The sequence below is a fragment of the Meles meles genome, chromosome 4 (assembly GCF_922984935.1).
Source record: "Meles meles chromosome 4, mMelMel3.1 paternal haplotype, whole genome shotgun sequence".
Taxonomy (NCBI): domain Eukaryota; kingdom Metazoa; phylum Chordata; class Mammalia; order Carnivora; family Mustelidae; genus Meles; species Meles meles.
Window position 1 is genome coordinate 158038711 of NC_060069.1, and position 24541 is coordinate 158063251.

The 24541-nt window shown below is 44.2% G+C and overlaps 1 protein-coding gene across 4 annotated transcripts in view; it reads right to left on the reverse strand.

Moving 5' to 3' along the window:
- Positions 1-24541, reverse strand: part of ERG (ETS transcription factor ERG) — a 173396-nt gene that overhangs the window by 94154 nt on the left and 54701 nt on the right. Inside the window, exons 1-2 of one of the 4 annotated variants that reach the window (XM_046003314.1) lie at positions 11117-11235; positions 10491-10810 (exon numbers count right to left, since the gene is read on the reverse strand). The exons of 2 other annotated variants lie outside the window; for them this stretch is intronic. Coding sequence is in view for 1 of the 2 variants with exons in the window: in XM_046003311.1 (XP_045859267.1) it covers positions 11117-11134 (18 nt within the window). In the remaining variant the exon portion in view is untranslated. Of the gene's footprint in view, positions 1-10490; positions 10811-11116; positions 11236-24541 lie in introns of those variants that run through there. One more of the 4 variants, XM_046003311.1, reaches the window with a different exon arrangement.

The following is a 24541-nucleotide window of genomic DNA, read 5'->3' on the forward strand; positions in this document are numbered from 1 at the left end:
ATATGTCTCTGTGCATGGAAAAAGGACAAAAAAAAAAAAAATCCAAAAAGTGCCAAGTCTTCCGAGGCCCTTCATGGCATAATATCAATTATTTTAATTTCCTTTTCTAAATGCTTATTTTCTAAATCCTACAATAATTGTTTCTGGAATGGGGAAAAAGAACAAAGGTTTTATTATTGCTGCTGTTGTTTGAACAAAACGCCATTCAATGGATATACTGAACGTGTATCCACTCCCAACTGAAGAAAATAAGACAAAACAAAGCCAACCACAAAGCCCAGTCCAGCGGTGGGGATTTTCAGGGAGGAGGCCATTAGGGGTGTTTCTCCATCCTGCATCAAAGTCAAGTCTATCTGTTGTACAGCCTTGCACCAGCAACCCAGAACCATGATTCTGAGGGCACTCGAACCAACGTAGACTCAGGAGATCAGAGAGGTCAGTTTGCAACAAAACAGAGGTAGCAGAAGGTAGCCTCTGGAAGGAGGCGTGTTGGGTGATGCCTCTGGGAGTTTGGGCAAAACTTAACAAACCTGCACAATCAAGGTCCAAGGGAGGAAAGCAGTCTTCACTCCAACAGGAGGATCCTAAGATTTTAGTGTCTTCCAAAAACACGGGCAAAAGTACATCAAGAAATGAAAATACCTCTTTGGGCAATTCCATATCAACACAACCTAAAGCTGTGCCCTGAGTGACTGTAGGTAAAATCATCAGGATATACTCATGTATTAGCCTCTTCAAGAGACAGGACTACCTCTAACCACGTCTGGCAGCTTCTCAGGGTCAAGTACAATCCGCCTCCCCATGGGCAGCCATCAACACCTGTGGACTAGGTACGGGAAAATGAGCCCTACCAGACACTGTGCTCTTGACTTTGCAAAGCAAGGCTCCCAGGCACCTTCCAATCATCAAAGGAGGCGCTCTGCCATGATGTGACCCAGCAACTAAAGGCAGCTCGGTTTTCTGATTATTTTCAGGACCCGTAGGAGATGCGGGCGGAGGCGGAGGTTTCCGTGTTTGGAGTATGTAAACATGAGTCTTTGGAATTCTGCCAGTGCTTGACTTGAGTGGTTTTCAGGTGCTGTTTATTTTGTTTAGTTTATTGTGAAGTGTTACTGTTTGTTGACTTGGTATATTATTTTCCCTTACAAAAGGGCCAGTCGGTAAGGACACATCCTGTAGATGGATAATTGATGATGCCCCATTGTTCAGTGTTTGTGTGTTGTGGTTTTATGTGCTTTGGTTCAAAGGACCCAAACAATGCCTTCGTTGGAACTTAATAGCCGGTGTAAAATCAGCACAGAGAACAATCTGTGTACTGAGATTTTTGTACCCAAATCCAGAGATCTCTGCTTGCCTGGAGAAAACAAAATCTAACATGACCTTCACTATAAATAACCCCAGGGAGGGGCAGGGGGGACCTGCACTTGAATCTCCAAGAGGCTTATTTTCTACCAACGACAAAGGCAGACTCACGCATCAATCACGGTGATTCACAGGAGACGGAGGGGCATCCAGGACACCCCTCTTACTCACAGACACGACTGTCTGGTTACACTGTGCCAACGACAGCAAGCAGACAAGAGCACGGGTGGCAACGAGGGACCAAAGTCATGACCTTAGAGACGCTGGATTTTCCACTGCTCCGAGATAGAGGATCCTGCCAGAAGATCTGTAGCAACAGGTTTATTCCCCTTGGAGAAGAGATAGTGAATGGCGGGTCACACATGCGCGGGGGAAGTTTCCAGTGGGAGCCCTTCCTGCCATGGTGCGCCTCTGACTGGCCTGGCTATCTGCGTAGGAAGTGAGCGCAGGAAGTATCTGTCTACAAACCTTTTATCCTCAAGGCAATTGCTGCAGCAGCATTTTACTGTTTACCAAAGCAGTAAACATGTGATCTAAAAAAAGATGTTTTCCATCTCCAAAGAACAAGGCTTCACCAAAATATACGTGTGCTTATTTCATAAGCAGCCTCTTATCAAAATTCTTTGCGGTACTATTGTGCTTCCCATAGAAGTGAGTCAATGGGAACAGCTCTTTAAGGAGGACAGAAGGTACAAATGGTGGTTTTCCTCACAGGGACGCTTCTCTAGGGAAGTAAATTTTATTCCTCCACTAAGCTTAACACAGGCTTACTGGAGCTCATGGTCTCTGGCTCAAAGGTAAAGTCAACAAGACGATCTGTATGAACTCTCATGGGTGGGATGGATAATTTCCCAAGTCAGATAATTCATAAAGTAATGCGTATTTGACCTTGGACAATATTACTTCACATGGGACTCTACGTGCACTTCTAACTCTAAGAGTTCACATACAGTGAAGTAAAAGATAGAACTCAAATGCCAATGTGCAGCTAGGGGTTTTGACAACATTTACCAGGCAAAGAGGAACCTCCTGACCAGTCTTCCCAGGACGTCTTTATCCCAAACTGAAGGCCTGCGAGCCTGACCCATCCCAGATCCCTGGGAGGAGAGAGGTCTTGGAGAATCTGGGAGACCCAGTGTGATGTGAAAGGAGGGCAGGTTCTAGAGTAACCTCTGAGCACCCGTGAGGGTCAGAAGGGTCCTTCCTCTTCGTGACTGTTGTCCCTTATGGTTTTGAGCCCTCCACTGGATTTTGAGCTATGCCAAAGAGGGAGAGAGAGGAGGGAAGGAACACCAGGGTGAGAAGTAGAGAGGAGCAGGGAGTGACCAAGCACCGGGGGTCTTCTCCAGGAGTGGCTATGCACGAACGGAACTCGGCTGCCAGTCACCCTCAGGCAAATAAAGCCTGAGTAACAGAGAACTCACTGTCTTGTAGGAGTTTTTACTTCACAATAAAGGAAAAAGAACATGTTAGAGGAAAATTGGCTACTTGGGAAAAAAAAAAAAAAACAAACCCTCAATTCACAAACTGTTGCAGAAATTGAGAAGAGGGGGAGGGAAAAAGCTTTTGTGGATTTTCTGATTCTAGTCCTAGGAGAAAAATTTATTTGACTCCAGTGAATAGTAAAATTAGCTAACGCTTATTAAGTACTTCATATGCACTCAGAAACTTTCAGTTGATCTCTCCCTGGGAGGTAGGGACTATTGTTATTCCCCTTTCACAGATGGAAAAACCCAGATATTGTGAGGTTAAGTACCTGTCAAGGGTGAAAAGCAGGAAGACCTTTTCCATCCCTCCTCCCCCACCACCCCAGGAGGTGCTAAGACCCTGCAGAGGGGAATTCACCTGCCAGCTCCCACATCATTAAGCTCCTGTCACCTTGTCCCAGGCCAGCCCCTTCCCCCCTCCCCTCCCTTCCCCTGCAAGCCAGATAAGACCAATCCTTTCCCCACAGAGGCTATTTTAAGAACACTGTGAAGACAAAGGGTATCAGTGTCCCCCTGGGTGTGAGATAAACACAGGCTGTGCTTGCGCTATGTGCCCTCCAGCTTCTGTGGCTCTTTGGAACACCAGGGAATACCTACATTCAACACAGGTCCAAGGACTGCTTGGCAATATTAAACCACACATGCTTTTTTTTTTTTTTTTTTCTTTTTTAACTTGGAGCAACGTCTTGGGAAATCTGCCTCAAATTGAGACACAAATTAATTGTGTTGACAAATTCTGAAGTGTTGTTTCAACAGTTTCCTCTTCCTCAAAGGTGAGCATCCCATGCCTATGGTTAAGTCACAAAGTACCACTCAGTACAGGGCCCAGTGGGACCCAAACGGGATGGGATGCTCAACTTGCTACCAGCCCTGGAGGAAGGTGCCTGCGAGGGTGGGGGGAGTTTTCTCTCCAGGACAGACTCTGTGTCCAGGGGAGAAAAAACAAACAAACAAACAAACAAACAAAAATCAATCTGCTCTGCTCTAATTTTATAAGGGGAAGACCAGCTGTTCAATCACCAAAGTGGAATGATTTAAAGGCGGCTCTGTGAAATGCAAGAGTGCGGCTTCTTTGCCTGATACGTTATAAACGTGCTTGACTCCGTTCTCCAGGACGTGACATGCATTGTCTTGAACAGAAACCTGGGAAGTAGCAGCCCTGATGTCCGTGTTTTGACTGGATTATGATGTGGCTCTAAAAATAAATAATTCTGCTTGCCCTTGGCATTTCTTTTCTACGTGTCTCAACACGTATCCGTGCCCCACAGAAGGTTACCGTTCTACCCAGCGTTGAATCCCACGAGCGTGCCGCTGAAAGACTTATACAGCCCGATGGAAAACAGGGCTACGTTTTCGTTACTGAGGCCAAGGCGAGAGCAAGGAAGTGGCTACTTGGGTTGAGGAAATTTAAATCAGCAGCTGATTTGGAATCTGGAACCACTGCCCCTTGGATATTGCCAAATATGGGAAAGAATTCGTGTCACCGAGCAAATACAGATGGGTGCTGGAGTTTTAGCTCTCGAATTTTCTGGCATTTTATCATGATTAGTCACCAAAAGTAGAATAATGGTTGCCTGTGGAGTTTTTCACACAAGAGTAGCAACAAAATTAGCCAATTATAAGAATTGCCATTATTCAGTTACTTAATGTATCACTATACCTTTTGATATATCTTTTTTTTTCTACTCAGCCCATTTAATAGTTGAGGCGAGGGCAAAGAGCAGGACAAAGAGATCATAGAATGATAAACTGAGAGGAGACAAATGGATTCGTGTTACCTAAGCAAGTTCCTCAGCCTCTCCAATCCCCTATCCTCGTGTGCACAAAAAAGCAGCAGTATCTAGGGGGCATGAGTATCACTCGAGAGAGCGTGAGCGCCTAACCCAGAGCTTGGTCTTTATGTAGTTACGAGGATGATGTTAATTTGGATTAGGAACTCAAGATATAGCAGATACCTCTTAAAAATGTTTCTCTAAATTCTTTCAAACATCCATTTAATTCCATATAATTGATTTTTATTTAACTAGGAGAAGTACCTCTATAAAGAAATACAACTTCTATTTAAAATCTACAATAATGATTAATTACTCTGACAGCTTAATTTTTTCTTTATGCGTTCAAAGGATTTTAATTTTAAAAAGAATAACAAAAAGTTTTAAATTTTAACATATATCCATTGAACCCCCATCCTTTGCCAGTTGCTGTTGAGGACACAAAAGAGGTGGATAGACCATCGGTAAGAATGAGTTCAAGGCTCGCATAGGTCTGCATATGAGAATTATTCACAGCGTATCCACACTTGCAAACACAAGGAGAGCTGGGAGTATGTGCTGACAAGAGAAAATGAAGCGTGAGAGAATGGACAGAATGAAGAATGATCTTAAACTTAGAAAACATGCCTCAGCCAAGCTCAATAAGAGGAATGTGTGGGAAATAAGTTGGATCAAACAGAACGAAGGCATGAATAAGAAGTAGATCCAGAGGTCACAGTGGCCACCGGTTGAAATAGGTTCACGAAAAAAAAAAAAGCGGGGGGGGGGTGGAATGAAAGACTATAAATAAGGAAACACAAATAAAAGTGAGAAGCCAGTGTTGCTTGTCAGAATGGCGAAGATTTAGAGGGTGAAATGTGCACAGTTGTCTTGAGTGCACACAACTGACCTCCTTCGTGGCTCGAGGTGGGAACGGGTACAATCCTTCCGAAGAGTTAAGTGGCAATTTTTTTTAATTGGTGAATACTTAAATTTGCCAGTTAAAAATATGACTTTAAAAATATGCATGCCGGGGCACCTGGGTGGCTCAGCGGGTTAAAGTCTCTGCCTTCGGCTCAGGTCATGATCCCAGGATCCTGGGATCGAGTCCCACATTGGGCTCCCTGTTCAGGGGGAGCCTGCTTCCCCCTCTCTCTCTGCCTGCCTCTCTGCATGCTTATGATCTCTGTCTGTCAAATAAATAAATAAAATCTTTAAAAAAAAAGTATGTCCATTGACCAAACAATGTCTTTTGTAAGCACTAATAGTAACAAAATGAGTTAAAAAAAGAGAGATAGAGAATATATGGCAATGCGAGTACTGAAAAATTGAAAGCTATATTATTTGCTGTAACAGGATATTGGTTACATAAATGATAATGCTTATTTTCGATGGAATATAATGAAGCCTAAAAATTCTGCTTATGGAAAATGTCTAGTGACATGCGGAAATTCATCTAAAACAACGTTAACTGAGAAAATCTGGATGGATAGTCAGGTGGATAAAAAGACAGAAACATACAGTCAGAAGACACGCACCAAATGTTCATAATTTTCCCTGGATGCTTGGGATTGGGAGCAACTTATATCAACTTTGTAGTGATTTTTTTGATTTTCTCTATGATGAGGATGTCTTATTACTATGATGTGTGCAAAACAACAAGATGTATTTTTCAAAATTAATGAGAAAACAGAACAGTGGTGATATTCCAAGATTCCTATGCTTGCCCTAATCAGGAGCAAGACAGACCGTAGGCCGCCCGCCCGCCTTCAGCAAAGCAGCAGCCTCTGCCCTCCCTGCAGAGCTAAATCAATCTCCTGACCCGTCGCACCTTCGGTGACCACCCCCGCCCCCAGCATGCTTTACTTGCCTGTGTGTTTGGTACCTGCCTTGCTGTGCCGTAACCCAAGGACCCCCATAAACTCCTCCTCCTCCTATAGCTTGGTGCCTCCCAGATGCAGGTGTGACGTGCTCTCAGTGGGAGGCCATGGTACTGACAGGCAGAAGTGACCCTGTTCTTTTTGGAAAGCACTAGAAGAAAGACTGTGTGTCTCGGGACTTCAAAACTGAAGCAGGACAAAGAAAGGCTCAATCCATTGGGATGGTGCAGTGGCACCTGCCATGTCTGGAAAACATACCAGAGGCTCTACAGACTTCACCTCCAACCCACACAAAACAGGATCGACATTAGAACCCCATTTCACAGGGGAGGAAACTGAGGTCAGACAGGTGAAGTCCCACAGGATCACAAGACTAGCCAGGTATGTCTGTAACCGCCCCCGGATATAAGAAGACTCGCGGCCATGCCACAGAATCCCCAGGGCAGAGACCAGCTGTCCTCCACCCTGTTAGGCCAAAAGGAGGGAGGAGGGTCCTGGGGCATCTGAGGTGTTTCCTAGCCCCAAAGAGAAGCCACCAAACACTAGGAGGGCCTGGAGACTGCCTCTGTCACTCTTCTCAGAAGAGCTTAGACTTCAGAGAAACTCCTGGTCCGGGCTTTCCCACGGCCTCCTGTATAGCAAGTCTCTTCTGAATCAGCTATTAAATCAGTAGATGTGCCAAGTTATTGGGGTGTCATGATGGAGTTTTCTGCTTTGGGTCAGCACTTCTAGAGGGAATCTTACTCTGAAGTTCTAAACACAGAAGTCCTATTTTCCTGAAGGTGTCAACAATGGTTGTTTATTTTGTTTTTAGGTATGCTTTCCAAGAGATCTAAATAAGCATAAGTATGTGTGGGTTTTTTTTTTTTAAATAAAGGACGATTTTTCAAAATAATGATAATAATAATGAGATGATCACTTTAAAGAAAATGTAGATAATTCAGAAATGATTCAGGCTTTCAGAATATTCTCTGAGTGGAGTACAATTAGAGTGTCTAATGGGAAAAGAATCCAAAAATTTCACTGTTCCCTGTTCTCCCTTCTGTGGTCACTGAGTCAGGGCCCTGAGTGGACAGGTGCACACACACTCAGGGAGCTAGGGAGACACGTGTTGCATCCAGTGGGGAGAAACGGTATCGGGGAAGTGCCCACGAAAGCAAGCAGCAAGGCTTTAAGGTAATAGCCTGGACTTCCATTCTCAGGCAAGGACAGAGATCAGGGCCTGCTCTGGGGACATGACATTTACATAGCAGGACAGCAGCATTTTATTTCTGACATTCCTTCCATTGCACCCCTGAGCACCCCTAACCCCCCTCCCCGCCAAAGTTCCGAGGGTTGAAACAATTGTCATTCCACATAAGCAAACGGCTGATCAAAATCTCATGCCTAGAGCTATTCAACTCATTAATCACATCCACCAAAACCCTAGGAGATGAACTTTCTGTCATATAACCCTGAGCTTTTAACTAACTTTTCCTTAACACATGATGGCAACTATTCAGAGTGACTGTTACGTACAAAGCAGAAACATATAAAATAAGCAATACGTTTTTAAATTAACACCATGTTTCAATCATCATCAAACCCTCCAACCTCTGTTAAATCAAAGTAGCTTCTTTAAACAACTAATTGAAACAGTAATAGTGTGCTCCCTCATCCAGCCTTGTAACTTTCCACATCCTGTCTGTTTCCTAAGATGCTTCCCACTGGTTCTGCTCGCTCCTTGTCCTTCAATGTCAAATCTTCCTGATAATGGAAAATCCCCACATTCCCATTTTAAAGACTAAGGATCTTGAAACTCTAGGATCAGGAGTTGTAACATGGGATTCACGGGCGACCAGAGGAGTCCAAGAGTTGGATTGTACTTGGACAGAATTCCCTCGCTTTATCATTCTAAGTATCACATTATATGCATTTAAAAGCATTTATCCCGAGATGGGATCATAGGCTTCATTAGACTTGCCAAGTGATCCAAGGGCATAATGAAAGGGTCAGGGAAGTGTCTGGGAGATTGGGTTAAAAGTCCTAACCGAAGCATTACTAAAGTCCCTAGAGTAATAACCAGCTCCTTGGAGCCTGGAAGCAAGACCGTGCTGTTCCGTGCAGAAGGAGGGAGACGGAGTGGTAAGCACCCCTCAGTATTGTCAGAAGGTGGAAAAAGCAAAAAGCAGATGGAAATAACAAAACTGATCCATGAACTACCTATGGGGACATCACCCTTGATGCTTACGTGTTTTTATGAGAACTCTTATAATCCGATCTTCAAATCCATGGACTCTTAGAGATTAATGGGCACTCCCAGATAAGGCCCCCAAATTCCTTTACTTCTTCCAATGGAAACTTTCTGTCCCCAGTTCCAAACACCAAGAGAAAATGATGACGAGAGTCACTAAGACGGGATAAAAACACCCAACTTCCATAGTACTTTACGAGGTTTTATAAATATTAATGCGAAAAAAAAAAAAGCCCACTCCAATGGGGAGTACCAAATTCAGTGCCTCTGATGCTTAATCGACTAATTAATTTATTTACTGAAACAACAACAACAACAGAGTGCGTTTGAGACTAGAAATTGCCCGTGTGACAGACTGTTTCCAAATTCTAACGGACAGCCATAATTTTCCTTATGCTAATTTGAGCTTTGCACTCACATAATTAAAACTGCAGTCAACAGACTTGGGCCCTCTTTTTCCACTCTATAAACAAGTCTGTAAAATCATCTCATTACTTTACCCCGGAAGCCCAACAGAGCATGTCTTAAAGGAAGTTCCCTATAAAAAGGGGCTATTTTACTTGGCCAGAGGATTAAAAAGAATCCACTTGAAGTCATTTTGAAGTTCACCTGAGATACATACAGAATACACATAACCAGAGCCATCAAATGTTAAGGCAAGCACATAGTATCCTAGACAAGTATCAACTATGACCCAAAATTTATTCTAGAATCACAAAACATTCTAGCTTTAAAATAACTTCGTATTTTCAGAAACGTATGCTTCAAATGAAACAGTATTACGCATTCCTATGTTTCACAAACCAGACCCCACAGGCTAAAGGACGGGACGTTACTTCAGTGTCCTTCAATACACTGATTTTTTTTTTTTTTTGGAAACACACAATTGTACTCAAACTATTCAAAATTCACAAAGAATATTTGATTTAATTGCTATGAAATATGGACACAATTAGGAGTGAAAACAGGAATAAAAAGGGTAGCATTTTGCACTATAAAATCAAGTAATTTCTGCTCATCAAGTTGAAGGAGAGGCACGTCAACCCCCAATTTTAAAATTCTTTCCTGTGATAGTTACATGTCAGCAGACTCCAATCCTTGAAGCCCACAGAAAAAACAACCTCTGTGAGGTTAGTCTTTGATACATGACTGTTTCACGTATATTACTGAACATTCCACAAAAAATAAAACCCACCTTGAGAAGCAAAAATTGAACAAAACTTCTAAGACACAGTTCCTGTGGTGGGCATTCATCATACCCTCTAATACAAACATTTCAGATGTCAAACCAAGGAGGGTTTTTGAAAATGCTTTGGCCCAATTCTGGGCCAAACTTCCATATTACATGAGCTTTCAAATTAACCAAGACCCTTGATGAAAATACAACCGAATGCCTCCCGCCTACATATGCAGCAAAACGAAAGACGCACAACTACTAGAGCTTTCTTTCTCTTCCTTTCAGTTATGTGTTCACTGCTGATTTTTCTCATTTCTACAAATGTCACCAAGGCAAGGTGGCCTTGAAAATATTTCAACAGCCCACACTTCCCAGACGCCATTCCGCAGCCTTGCACGAACTATCCGACCGGCTTGGCTTACAGGAATTAGGCCACGTTTAGACTCCCAGACATGTGGATTCATCTCCCCATTAATTTCTCTATGCTATCTACTAGAGACATTTGCAAGAAAAACACCTCAGAACCCATACCCCAGAGCGGTCAGCCACCGCTCTCCTATTCCCACAAACCAGCCAAGACGGGCAAGAACGTATACTCACAGCGCACAGAGGAGCAGTATTTTATTAAAGATAAACATGTCACCCAACACACCGAGTTACCACCATTTGAGTTATGAGACCACTCCACTCTCAGCATGAAGGATCCGAAAACCAAGTCAACACTGGCGTGTCCCATGACCAGCCGCCACTTGCCAGGGATCTCTTCATTTTCCACCGGGGCTGGCTGGCACCCCTGAGGCTAGGGAGTCATTCAAGAGCATCCAGAAGTTCAACATTTACCAGCCCATCTTTTTCTCCGACCCTGCCCTCCAACCTCTCTGAGTCCATTGCCTTCCAGCAGATCACACAGCCGCGCACCGCTAGGGATAGTTAAAGAATACGAAAATTCAGACGCGCTCCAAAAAGCCTTTGCAAAAGTCATCCACGGCCCTCAACAGTGAATTTAGAAACCCCAATTTTTTTCTGAGTTTGAAGTTTTTAAGCCTTGCGGATGGTTGGAGTAGGAAAAAGGAAATTTACTAGGCAGTGCAGAGGAAATCTTGTTGTCCTCTATTGTGGTAGTGGGGGTGTTGCCCAATCCTGACTTATCTGCCTTGATAAAGGAAACCAAAGAAAAGAGTAACAAGCACAAGATTTTGTCAAACGAAAAGGAACCCTTTCCTTACCTTAATAGTGCTGGCCATAATGCAATCACGTTTATTGATCGTTAATAAATGTTAATAATAATTATTGCTTCTCTCTGACCAGAAAGTAGTTTTGATGAGGTTGTTTAGAGCGGATGAGATTGTGCTAAGTCTGGGAAATGAAGTCAGCCAATGGCAGGAAGAGGTTTCTATTGGTCCTGGCGGCCCAGCCCGAAGAAACAGGATATTTGGGAGTGGAGAGATAAGGGACCCTGAAAACAATGTTGTTTTTCTTGATGATATGCAGCCAGGAGATTTTTTTTTTTAATTAAAAAAAAAAAAGGCATCAATTGCCTGGGACAAGGACTGCCGCAGCAGGTGTGACTTGGTGTGCCGCCGTGTGACACGCTGCCCCGGGCAGGATGCAGATGTGGCGGGACTCCGCATGGCTTCACACAGGCTGGGAGCACCTCGGGACGAGGCGCGGAAGGCCCTCCACAGCCAGGTGCCAGGCCTTCGGGGCCCCCAGCGCCTTGGACCTGCCTCAGGACTGGGACACAGGACTTGAGCCCCTCCTCCCCACACACTCCCTGTCCCTTTCTCCCAAAAGGAAACTCTGCAAGTAGAACTTATTTCTCATTAATGGAATAATACATTCGCTTGCGGACTTTTCACGGCCTCCTTTTATTCAACATCTCACGTGAGTCTTCCAGAAGAATTTCATTTTCTATTTCCAAACACATGCGACTCTTACTTGTTTCACAAGAAACCTGCTGAAAACACCAAGACTCGAGAACCGACAAGGTAAGCGAGTCAAGTGAAGGCAGATAGAACCCCATCAACTCCTCATTTAAATTTAAATATGGATTTAAATCCAAAGAACTAAAAATAAATAGATAAATAAGTAAAACCCAAATAACTAAAATTATACGACCAATGGTCATATATAAGGTCGTTTATAAGGTGAGCAAGCCGGTGCCGCTCTGAGAAAAGTCCGTGCGCAGACCACAGACCCGAGAGGGGGCCTGGCTTGCACAGATGCCCCGTGAAGACCTCATTAAGTGTTTGAAAATCCGAGCTGCAAGTTCAGGGCCATACGTCTGTTTTCCACTCAAGGAAATACGGCTAATGGAGGCCTGAACATTCCTTAGAGGACTTCAGGCCTTTAATTACTCATTTTCAGGAAATTACTTGTTCTCTGGAAGAAACGACATTTTGCTTTGAATCTAGCTACACGAAAGTGGCACCGGGGAAGAGGTGTGGTCTCCAGAGGGGACCCCGCAGAACAGGAGAGACCAAAGCCTGAGTCATTCAGCAACACTCGAGTCCAGGGGTTGGACGGGCCACGGAACGGATTTCACTCAGACTTCAGGCCGGCATCGGTCCGAGTCCTGCAAATGAGCCCGGGTTCCCGCACCTTCTGTGGTCCCCTGACTCATCCCCGTGTGTCAGGATAGAAGGAGGAGGAGGAGGAGGGAGACAGAGACAAACCAAGAAACAAAGGAAGACAACAAAGGGGAAAGAGAAAATAAAAGAAATCCTGTTCTGGGTCAAAATCAGAACCTTCAAGTTCTCAGCATCTACACTTGGAGGGGGGGTGATTTCCCCTCTTTTCATCTCTGAACAATGAATGAGATGGCAGGCTGATTAAGATTTTGTTTCCCTGAACATTTCAAAGTACTGAGTTGTTTTATCTGGGCAGTGTCCACAAGGATTCAGGAGTGTTGAGAAAAACGCACTCGGCTCCACCGGGATTCCTGGCTTCTGCTGTCCCGAGGAGCACCAGCTTTCAAGGTGCACCGCAGTACCCCAGTGAACAGTGCTCCTGTGGCTTCCCAAGGAACAGCGTGAACCAGGATGACCACTTTGCTAACAACAGAGCCCGGGACAAAGTGTCGCCTGCCCCTACCTCCCCCTCGTTTCCTGGGTCCTGACCCACCCCCCTCCCGTGCCCTCTACCCTCAGAGATCTCATTCCTCACGGAGCTTTTAATTCCTTGGTTACTGCTCACTTTAGCTCTGTAAACAGTGAAATCTCTTAACTCTTTATGCAGAAATAAATTTCCAATGCACAGAAACAAGATAATACAAAGGGCTCTTAATACCCTTCACCCAGTGACTCCCACTGCTGGTAATTTACATGATTGGCTTTGCTTCCTCTCTTTTTCTATCTAATATTCATATGTATAATGCCTATATGTGTATATTCATATAGACCCTTTAGTCAAAGTCAACAAGAATAGGTCCACACCCCGTCACCTAATAGTAAAATTTACAAGTCGTAGTGACAAAGAGAAAATCCTGAAAGCAGCCCGAGAAAAGAAGTCTGTAACATACAATGGTAAAAATATTAGATTGGCGGCAGACTTATCCACAGAGACCTGGCAGGCCAGAAAGAGCTGGCATGATATATTCAGAGCACTCAACGAGAAAAACATGCAGCCAAGAATACTCTATCCAGCTAGGCTATCATTGAAAATAGAAGGAGAGATCAAAAGCTTCCAGGACAAACAAAAACTGAAAGAATTTGCAAACACCAAACCAGCTCTCCAGGAAATATTGAAAGGGGTCCTCTAAGCAAAGAGAGAGCCTAAAAGTAGTAGATCAGAAAGGTACAGAGACAATATACAGTAACAGTCACCTTACAGGCTAATAATGGCACTAAATTCATATCTCTCAATAGTTACCCTGAATGTTAATGGGCTAAATGCCCCAATCAAAAGACACAGGGTATCCGAATGGATAAAAAAACAAAACCCATCAGTATGTTGCCTACAAGAAGCTCATTTTAGACGCGAAGACACCTCCAGATTTAAAGTGAGGGGGTGGAAAACAATTTACCATGCTAATGGGCATCAGAAGAAAGCTGGGGTGGCAATCCTTATATCAGATCAATTAGATTTTAAGCCAAAGACTATAATAAGAGATGAGGTAGTCTTTAATTAATAAAGATATTGTTTTAGCAGAGACTAATTTCTTTGTTTGGATACTTAGAAACAGAAAACCAGACACTACTATTTGATCTGTTTCCTGATGATTCTATCCATAAATTTCATTGCGTCAAATTTTGAAAAATCCACATATATCTAGAAAGTAATCTTTATTAGATGATTCAGGAGTTATAATTCCCACCACAAATTTTCAGAAATTCACATCTTCCTCCTTTCTAACAACAAGATGTTCAATTGATTCTCAGCATCTTTAAAGACAGTAATTCCTGATATCTAGAATGACAGCATCCAAGTCCAGTATTCTCTGAATATTTAATGCAAAGTTATTTTTTAAACTTGGGCTATTCGTAGTATAAGGCATATTTATTCATTAGATTATAGTAGTACAGAAACCATTTCCTAAGCATTATCCTAGGGAATCATCCAAACATAAAGATACCAGTTTATCCTCCCCTTCACCCCCTACCCCAAGTCTGTATCTACAACTGGCCTCAGCACCAGGTCACTCACCAGCCTGAGTGACCTGGTGCTGAGGCCAGCCTAAGGACTGGGACCTTCTGACCAGACACCCCCATCCTGGGAGGAGACCACCCTTCAGGTAACCAGGCAGACCCATGTCAAGGGCAGTCTAGCAATGAGGTACTGCCTGGGGGCCATCCTGTCATAAGGTCACAGAACAGGGTCCTTCTCCGCCCTCCCTGGAATGCAGTAAACACCACGCTGAACCAGTATGGCTCCCCAGGGTCTGTGGACATCAGAGCCCATGACTAAATTCTGCGTTTCCTTTTTTATTTACCTATTATGGACCTATTACCCACAACTTTAGGAAAACCCTTTGTAAACCTATTCCTATCTTGGTTCAAATGAAAAAAAGGAAATCCTATAAAATGAACCCTACATTTACTGTAATGATAAAAGGGACCTTGTCATTTATGGGCCTTAAAACCATGTCTTCCAATTTTCTAAAGAGTCCGCAAATTCTCACCTTTGTTCTGTTACTAACTTCTCTAGCGTGGGATACACTGAGGAGGCCAAGAGTTGAGACACTTTGGATGAGGGCAATATTGTTCTAAAATGATGTAGGAGCACAGCAGAGACATAATGAACCCCAATTTTAACTGGAGACACAAAAGAAGGTTTGCTCATGAATGATTGATCCCTTTCTTAAATATCCATTCACTGAGATGCTCATTATCATTGAAAATATTGCAGGAAAAGTATGTAGATCTATACTCAGTGATATGGAAAATTGTTATAAGAGTACACCCGGCAAGTTAAGAATTCAGTGATAAAGGAGAATTATATCACGGACCCATTTTCTAAAAGGAAAAAGGCAAGAAAGAAATACTAAGAGGCTCCATACTATAGACTAATGGTAGAGTAGCTTCCTTTTCTTGTTTCTTTTCCCTCCTCTTCCTTTGGTTCATCTAGATTTCCAACATTTACAGTAAATCAAAATTGAAAATTTTTTTAAATATTTTATTTATTTGACAGAGAGAAATCACAACTAGGCAGAGAGGCAGGCAGAGAGAAAGGAGGAAGCAGGCTCCCTGAAGAGCAGAGAGCCCAATGTGGGGCTCGATCCCAGGACCCTGGGATCATGACCTGAGCCGAAGGCAGAGGCTCTAACCCACTGAGCCACCCAGGCGCCCCTCAAAATTGAAATTTAATGTAAAAGTTCTATGAGTAACATGTAACATTCTATGTTTTTATAACAATCTGTATAACATGCAGCTCACAACACCTACACCTGTCAAGCTCTGTGTGTGTACCAAAACTCAGGCTCCTTGTTAAATGTCTACACAAAGAAGAGAGTGGTTCTTTTTTTTTTAATTAATTTCAGTGACGAAACCCGGAAGACACTTAGGTGTTTTGTCACAGTCATCTACCCAACATTAACCCATCCCGTCGGGATTCATAAAGTGTCTTTTTCATGCCAGGTACTCTGGCCAGCGCGACGAAGCAAGGATGACAGGGTTCTGTCTAGCCACCGGGTGTCCCAGCATTCAGGAAGTCTGTGTTTGTTTACTTGGATTCCGCCCACATAAAACTGCAGAGCCTGGAAGCGACCCATGAAATGCAAACTTTTGAAGGGTCAAACAATAGGACAAAGTGCTCCATATTGTCCTAAAATGATACATGAATCTTAAAATGTATAATGTTTGGATTATTCATGAAAGCGCTGCAAGAAGGATGTCCCAAGGATTCTTGCCAGGGACATGCCTGAGATTATAGATAAGGATCCAGCATCTGGAGCTGCCCCCACAATGGAAAACTACATCCCTCCGTGGAACTTTTCCGTCTGTGTCAATTGGAGGATTTGCCTGAGATCATAGGCTGCATAGGAGCTCTTAGCCCCCAAGGTCACTCGTTACATGCCCATTACAGATCGTTTTTCCATTCAAAGCATACTTTGTGAGCACAGTTTCACTCCATTGGGTAAGACTCTGTGTGTACGTGTGTGGGGGGTGCCCTCCGGCAACACATTAAGAAATAATCCAATTACAATTTAAATAACTATTGTTTCAACACCTTCCCTGAGTGGTTAATATATTCTTCAGCATCTTGGGTGATTTGAACTCATCTAAACCGGGGAAATTGTTATCACCTACTAAATCCTCAACTTCTCAACACCAAGTTGCAATTTCCTTAATTTTGAAGCACGCATCAATTCAGTTCTACAGGAGCTAATGGAGCAATGATTTCGATGAGCACCATTTCATAAGCATCGCATATGTTCTCGAATGTTGACAACTCTGCTCTTCCCTAATTCCTTACGCCTCTAAAAATGCAGGAGTCTCAAAACCACCATTAGGAACCTTAAATATGTCCATTTATTATTCAGGACTAAAAAGAAAAGAAAAAAAGAGAAAAAGAAAATCCTAAGAATGATTAATTTGTGCAATAGTTTAAAGGAACTTAAATTTCCTGCTTCAATGATCATGATCCCACATACAATGTGTGAACCATTCAATGCATCTCAACATCTTCATCCATACAACTGGGTAGAGATAAGCAGAGCTGTCCTAGTCTTCAGATTGCGCTGGTCACCTTGAGGCATAGTCTACCTACAGGTCTACCCACAGGGCAATCTAGCACCCATATCATGCAACTGGAAGGGACACAAAGGAATGGGGCCATCCAATTGGGCTGTTTAAATAACTTAGATTTTGATCTAGTTACATTTTCAGGTTATTTTTTTTTAAGTGTGCCAGTATCACTTATAAGATACTAGTATTCAGCCCTTATTTTTGTCTTGATATTCATAAATTATTTTGTAAAGAAACTATATGCTACTTTTTTTTTTTAAGATTTTATTTTTTATTTGTCAGAGAGAGAGAGAGAGAGGGAGAGAGGGATCACGGGCAGACAGAGTGGCAGGCAGAGTCAGAGGGAGAAGCAGGTTCCCCGCCGAGCAAGGAGCCCGATGTGGGACTCGATCCCAGGACTCTGGGATCATGACCTGAGCCACCCAGGCGTCCCTATATGCTACTTTTTAAAGAAAGATAAGTTGCACGAGAATGCATCCCCCTTCCCCCTGCATAATGGAAATTTACAGAGGCTCCTGCGTTAGACAATTGCTCTCCCTGCTTTTACAAAGTCTGTTTTGAGTCGGATTCAGGTGGCCTTTCTTTCTATATCGCTTAATATGTTTCCATATTTGCTAATTTATTTATATCACAAGTGGAATCAGAAATGAAGCCAAGGAACAGAACATTTGTCATAAATAATGCATTTGCGTTTGCAAGAGCGTGAAGCAGGCAACCTACAGACTTAAGGGAGTTGTACGCCTACACTTGCAGGCAGGTGTGTGCAAAAGTGGCTGCGCTACACTCTCTCCTCCGTGCCCTGGACCCACCTCTGCATTTACCCACCATACATTGCACCCACCCTCCCTGCCCTGTGCCCTTTCCCTGCAAAGTGATGTGGAGGCTCTTTCCCTCTTGCGGGTACAGCATGCCGTCAAATGGAGGCAGGCCAGTCCTCTTGCAGGTGAGCTTTACGGAAATGTGTTTAGTCTGTTTAAATGCACTGAACCAAACATGATGTAGGTTAATTCGTCATCTTCACTGGATCGCAACACAAATCTCAGCATGTATTTTGGGGGGAAACTACAGTATTGGGGTACAAATGAAAATGTTCTTTCTACATCAGTGATAGGCCAGAAAACAAGCTGGGGTTTGCCTGGTGGTTGCTATTTTATCTTTTAAATAACAATAAATAATAATAAATTTATTATTAATAATAAAATATCCTTTAAAATAATCCTGCCTCACAATTTTTAGGAAGAAATCACCTATTGGCCAAAGAACTTCACTGCTTTGTTTGCTTGCTCGCTGGAAACCAGAAGCCTTGCCGGGACTTAACTTTGAGCTGCTTGAACTGTTGTCACTAGAGGGTGCTAAATGTCCCTTTAAAAGGCCCTTCGAGGGACGATGGGTATGACTAATGCTTTACTTGGCACTTTTTGAATTGGTGTCATTATCCTACATAGTCGTCTCATTGTATTCATTCAAATTAAAACCCAACATTCATAACAGAGAAAATGTTTTTGGGAAATTTACAGTGTTCATTAGTAACACCTAAGGAAATAGACCCAGATAAGGAGCAAAGATGAGCCACACAGATGTGTACCTACAATTAACTGCATCACTGTTCTGGGTGAGATTTGGCCATGGAAACTATAGAGTTGTTCCTACAGCATGATCAGTAATCGCAAACCATAAAAAACATTCTATTTCCCAATAATTCTACATGGTTCATTAGGTTCCCCCATGAATGTCCCATCAAATTAACAGGTCAATTTTTTTTTTTTTTTTTTTAGATTTTTTTTGACAGACAGAGGTCACAAGCAGGCAGAGAGGCAGGCAGAGAGAGAGGTGGATCAGGCTCCCTGCTGAGCAGAGAGCCCGATGCAGGGCTTGATCCCAGGACCCTGGGATCATGACCTGAGCCAAGAGCAGAGGCTTTTTAACCCATTGAGCCACCCAGGTGCCCAGCAGGTCAATTTTGCATGCATTTGTTTTCTGTGCAGTCAATGCTGGTATCATGCTAGCACCTTGCCTAAACTCAGATATTACAAGCTCCTTTCCAGAGATGGGAATTGTGGGAAGGATGTAGATCATACTGTAATAGGTGAGAGGTACCTTATAGTACCTTTGATTTTTTTTTTTCGTTATAGGTTTAGGGATACCTTTACAGGGCATCACTTATGAAAATGATATAAAATGTTAAAATATATAAAAATACTTATTAAATAAAGTAAACTTTAAGACAAGGGGTTTTCTTGAAATAATCCTATTAATGTGATTACACTGACTTTTAGGTCATCTAAGCGCTAAACATTTAATGCAAAACACAGTGCCTTGGAAATGTTTGCAAAAAAATTAACTGATTTGGCAACTTTGCTCTTTTTGTCCTCACTTTTTCTTTATCTTTTTAGAGGCGGGGAGGGACTGAGGGAGAGGGAGAGAGAGAATCCCAAGCAGGCTCCACGCCCAGCATGGAGCCCAACACGGGGCTCGATCTCACAACCCTGAGATCATGACCTGAGTGGAAACCAACCGTGGGACCCTTAATCCACTGAGCTACCCAGGTGCCCCCTCACTTGCACTTTAAAATATCTGTAGTTTTTCCTGTTTCCCCCCTTTCTGCTTTGGTTTCTACACCGAAGAAGAGCGAGGTCAGTGGGTGACAGTTGTTTGTGTTCCGGGCTGTCTGGAGGCCGGGTTGCATGGGGGTATGGCTCTGCGCTCCGAGGAGGCCACAGTCACTGTGGCTGGTGACAGATTTTCCTGTGCCTCTGCCAGTAGAGCAGAGGTTCGTTTTCAATGCGCTCTACGGACGGATAATTAAGGCAGTGTTTCCTCTGTTAGTCTGCGGTTTTTGAAGGGAAACAAACTTCACCTTTCCGCACACATAGTGCAAAGTGGAGGGGACAAGATGTAGAAAATGGTCACGGGGGACGGGGGTCCCCACCCAGCCTCACTGCGATGCGGCTCTTGATAAAAGGCTCGGGCTGAAGAGAAGAGCGACTCCAGGCTCGGCGGGGCGGCCACGCACGCTGCTCCTTGCCCACAGGAAGCAGTTTAGGTGGAAACTGAGGAATGGCAGTGCCGAGCTAACGTCTGGGTCAGCGAGGGCGGTGGACGCAAACGTGCTGGGGCGGCAGCTGGGTGACCGTCCTCAGAGAGCAGGAGTCCAGTGCAGCGCCCCGCTCACAGGGGCCTTGGCTTGGGTCGGGGCGAGGCCTCAGCCCAGCCTCCTCCTCCTCGTCTGCTCAGTGAGTCAAGAAGCCACGGACCACCTGTGCCAGGTTTCCATCGGCGGATCAACTGGTGATGCAGGTTTGTTCAAGGGAGGAAGGCGTATGCACTGCCCGTACTGCTCGGTGCCATCCGTCCAGGTCCCACAGACTAGGAGCAGCAAACCCCTCCCCCACACACCGCCCATCCCCCGGGCTCTGGCACTGCGCTGGCCCTGGGCAAGCATTTGCCAAGCGAATGAGCCTATGAAGCGTGACAACAGGACCCAGCAGCGCCCAGGAGAGGACTGGCCGCACCAGTGGGCAGCCCCATAGAGACCCTCAAAGGCTCAAAGTCTGACTTGAACTTGAGACTCCATCGGGATGAATGAAGGATGTACTTCTGGCGGGGAGAGGTCTTAAGACAGGCCCAGGCCCCCTCCCGTGGCCCATCTGATGAGGCGTGGCCTTGGCCACACCACAGTCTCCTTCCTTCATCCTCCACAAAATGTGTGTGCCGCGCATCTGGTTATCAACTGCTTGCTGACCAGTGTCTGGGGAGATTTCATTCCAAATTAAGGTGAAAGCCGCACGCACACAGGAGCACACACGCAGCAGGGAATGGTGATGATGAAGGCAGAGAGATGATGATGAAGAGAGTGGCAGGTGCTGAGAGACAGAGGCTGGCTGTCTGTACCCCCACCATGCCCCATACCCCCAGTGTCCAGACCACATGACCTGGGTAACTTTAGGAGTGACTTTCTCAAGCAATTTCCCCAGATCAAGCCATGGGAAGTGAAGAAGACAAATGGTCTCCAGGAGACCTTCCAGTTCCACATGTTATGAGCTCTCCCTCTCAATAACTGAGCTAACACTACCTGGTAGGGAGAGATAGTCAATTGAAAAAAATACTGAGTAAATACATAAGCAAATGAAGGAGGGTATGCCCTCTATTTTGCCTGCATCATGGTATATTTACAATGAGTTTATTTGAATTTCAAGTTAAATAATAGCTCTCCTTTTTATGCTGCATAGCCCTTGCAATCTCCCAAAGTACCCCTGACTAAAATTATTTCCAGCTAAACTATTTCAGTGATTGGGTTGGTCCCACATGCAATGATTGAAAACCATCAGAATGACAGAACAATTGCATTTCTAGGCATTGGCCGTATCCCCCACGTGACCGCATTTCCAGACAGCCCAACCAGATTTCCCATCATATGTGCCCATCTAAAAAAGTGACATCGACTTTGTTCCCATCAAAAGGTGGGGCCCATGTCTTCACTCTTCGAAGCTGAGGAGACCTGTCTCTATAGCATAAGTCCAGCTATGTGCCTTCCAAGCTTCCCGTAGAAACCATACAACTTCCATCTGATTTTCTTGGCAACAGTCACTCTTACACCTCAGCCACCATATTGAGAGAAAACTCAAGACACATGGAGAGGCTGTCTGTAGGCATTCCAGTCCTGAGTCCCACCAGCAGCCAGCATCAGCCTCTGGGGGGTGAGTGGGGAGAACGTGCAGATGGATCGAGCTCCTGGCCACCCCTTGACTGCAACCATCTGAGAGACCCTGAGTGAAAAAGCCTGTCTCATCCCAGCCAAGCCCTCCAACCAGGAGGAACATAAATAATAAAATGTCCTTTTGATTTTAAGCCACCAAGTTCTAGAGTGATTAGTTATGCAGTGAAAGGTGACTAGAACACCCTAGACGTTTCCTTACTCAGAAAGAATTTTGCAACATTGTTACAGCAAATATTCTTCTCATGTGCTCGCTCATCCATTCATTCAGTCTTTCCCTGCATTATGCTGAGCGTTGCGTCAGGCGCTGAAGATAGGGAAAAGAAGAGAAGCTGTCTTGAGCCAAACCCTCACCAAAGAGCACATTTCAGTTGGGGGGAAAAGATGTCAAAATTACAACATTTGATTGAAGAGAAAGGACTTAAGAGGCAAATATTGGGAACTCTTCCCTCCCCTCGTCCTCCCACTTCCTCTCTGCTCCTTACAGGTATCTGCATCTCAGGGTCACCTGAGCCCCCCAAAGTAGGACCTCACCACCACACCGCTGTGACTTTCCTCCTCCATCCCTGCCCCAGCCTTCCTCCTGCTGTTGCCCCATTCCCATTTTCTAGAAGCATCTCTGCCCATTAACCTTAGGTTAATTTCCCAAGGAGACATGGGAAAGCTTTAATTTCCCCCTCTGTGAATCCCACAGAAATACGGCCGGTAAATGAGAAGCGGAGGGAGAGGGTTCCTTAGTCCGAGTTACTAAAAAGAAAAGCCCCAGTGTTTGGAAGGTGTTATGATTTCCCTTGAAACATTAGCTCTTAGAAACCAGGGGCTCTGTCCCCTGTGCAATCTCTCTGGCTTCCAGGATGCCATGGGGGCTCCCATCGGTCGCTTCTGACCATAATGAGAGCCATCTGGAAGGCCACATGGTGGGCCTGGCCAACCGCTGCCCTGGAGTTCCCCACAGGCAGCAGGGAGATGCTCAGTGACACACACTGGAGCTCCAGCTCCCAGAACCTCAGTCCAGGGTGCTTCTGCCCCCCAGAAAGAGCATGAGGAAAACAGCTGTCCCTATAGAATTCACCCCAGCATCCGTGAGGCTTCTTAAAAGAAGGTAAGTCCTCTTGCTTTTAAACTCACATAGGAATTCTTGTGGATGAAGGGCTGCTTTCCTGATCCCAGCCAGCCCGACACCTGGACCTCACCTCCCAGAAGCTGAGACACTCGGATCGGAGATACTGGGTTCCCCATTACTGGAAGCCGTTTTCAGCAGGAATGGAAACCATTAATGTGTCTCGCATGCCGCTCGTTTTATGGAATTCTGGCACGGGGGAGCTCTTTTTATTGTATTATTTTCTTGAACAGCCAGAAAACCGGGAAGTTCACAAAGACATTTTTCAACTGCCTGAAGTGACCCCTAACCTGAGAGGTTTTTGCCTAATCTGTAAATTGGAGTTAGAAGTATTACAGTACCTTGGGGCGGGGGGGGGGGGGGGGGGGGGGGGGGGGGAGGGGGTTCTTTGTCTTTAAAAGAGCAGGGAAACCGCGAACAATGAGGCTATACATACCTTGGGCTTCTTTGTTAGTGACTAGAAACCAAAAGCAGATGGGAAGCATCAGCGGCCACCTTGTGCTGACCCATGGAAGTTGAGGCTAATCCAGACCATTCTTAATAACTCAAAACTGCCACCCTTTAACTTTCTAATTTTTTTCTCACTTACAAGTGCAAAAAAGAATTGACAGTACGCATTAACATCCATTTCCCTCTGAACACATACAGATTTTCTCCAGTGGGAGCCAGGAATAAACGCTGTCCCCACTCAGTTGTGCAGCAGTGAGCTGACCCTGTTCCAGCGTAGGTGCTCATCGCTTTTAACAAAACAACACCTAAAAGGAGAGAATTTATGCTGAAAACGATGTTCCTTTTGTTACCTTTTCCCAAGAACCAGGAAGCGCAGAGTTAAGTGAATTATTAAACTGTTTATGAGTAAGAAAACAGAGGTTTCAAGGGAAATCCAGCAATCTGAAATGTTTCCCTAACTCAGAAACTGTTTTGATTTCCAACCTTGTTCCTGTATTTAAAAGTAAAGCATGTACGTGAAGGAGAAAAATCAACAGAAATGATTCATAACCCCCCAAATGAAGAAATCAATCTTTCCGCACTAAATTTGAACATTCTATCAATACTATGCCTACTTGCTAAATCCAAGAGGAACACTTTTAACATAAAATCAAATACAAAATTGTTTCAGACACAGAATATTGTTTTTTTGCCTCAAAGTAGACACAAGGTGGAATGAGTATAGAACAAGGCTACACATGGATTGATTCTTAACACCTGTCAGTACAGCAATTACATCGTGATGGACACAGGACTTCCTCATCTTCCACTGAATTTAGACTGATGCATAGATATAGCTGGAAAATGATAAGACATAATCATATTACCACATTTCATTGATGGGAGATAGTGGACGACAGAGGTCATGCACAATCTAAGGTATCACAAGGAAAGAAAAAATAATTCAGCCCAACCAAATTATTCACAATCACTTTATCCAACAGTTATAAGACACATCCCAATTTTTGAAAATAAACACATGCCTTAGAATAGATGACACAGAGTCTACTAGGCACATGTTATTTGGACAGTCTGTGGGGATTCTCAGCCTCAGCACTGTCAACATTTTGGGCTGGATAATTCTTTTGCTTTGAAGGATATTTGCTAGCATCTCTGGTCTCCGCTGCTAGCTGCCAAAGCATTT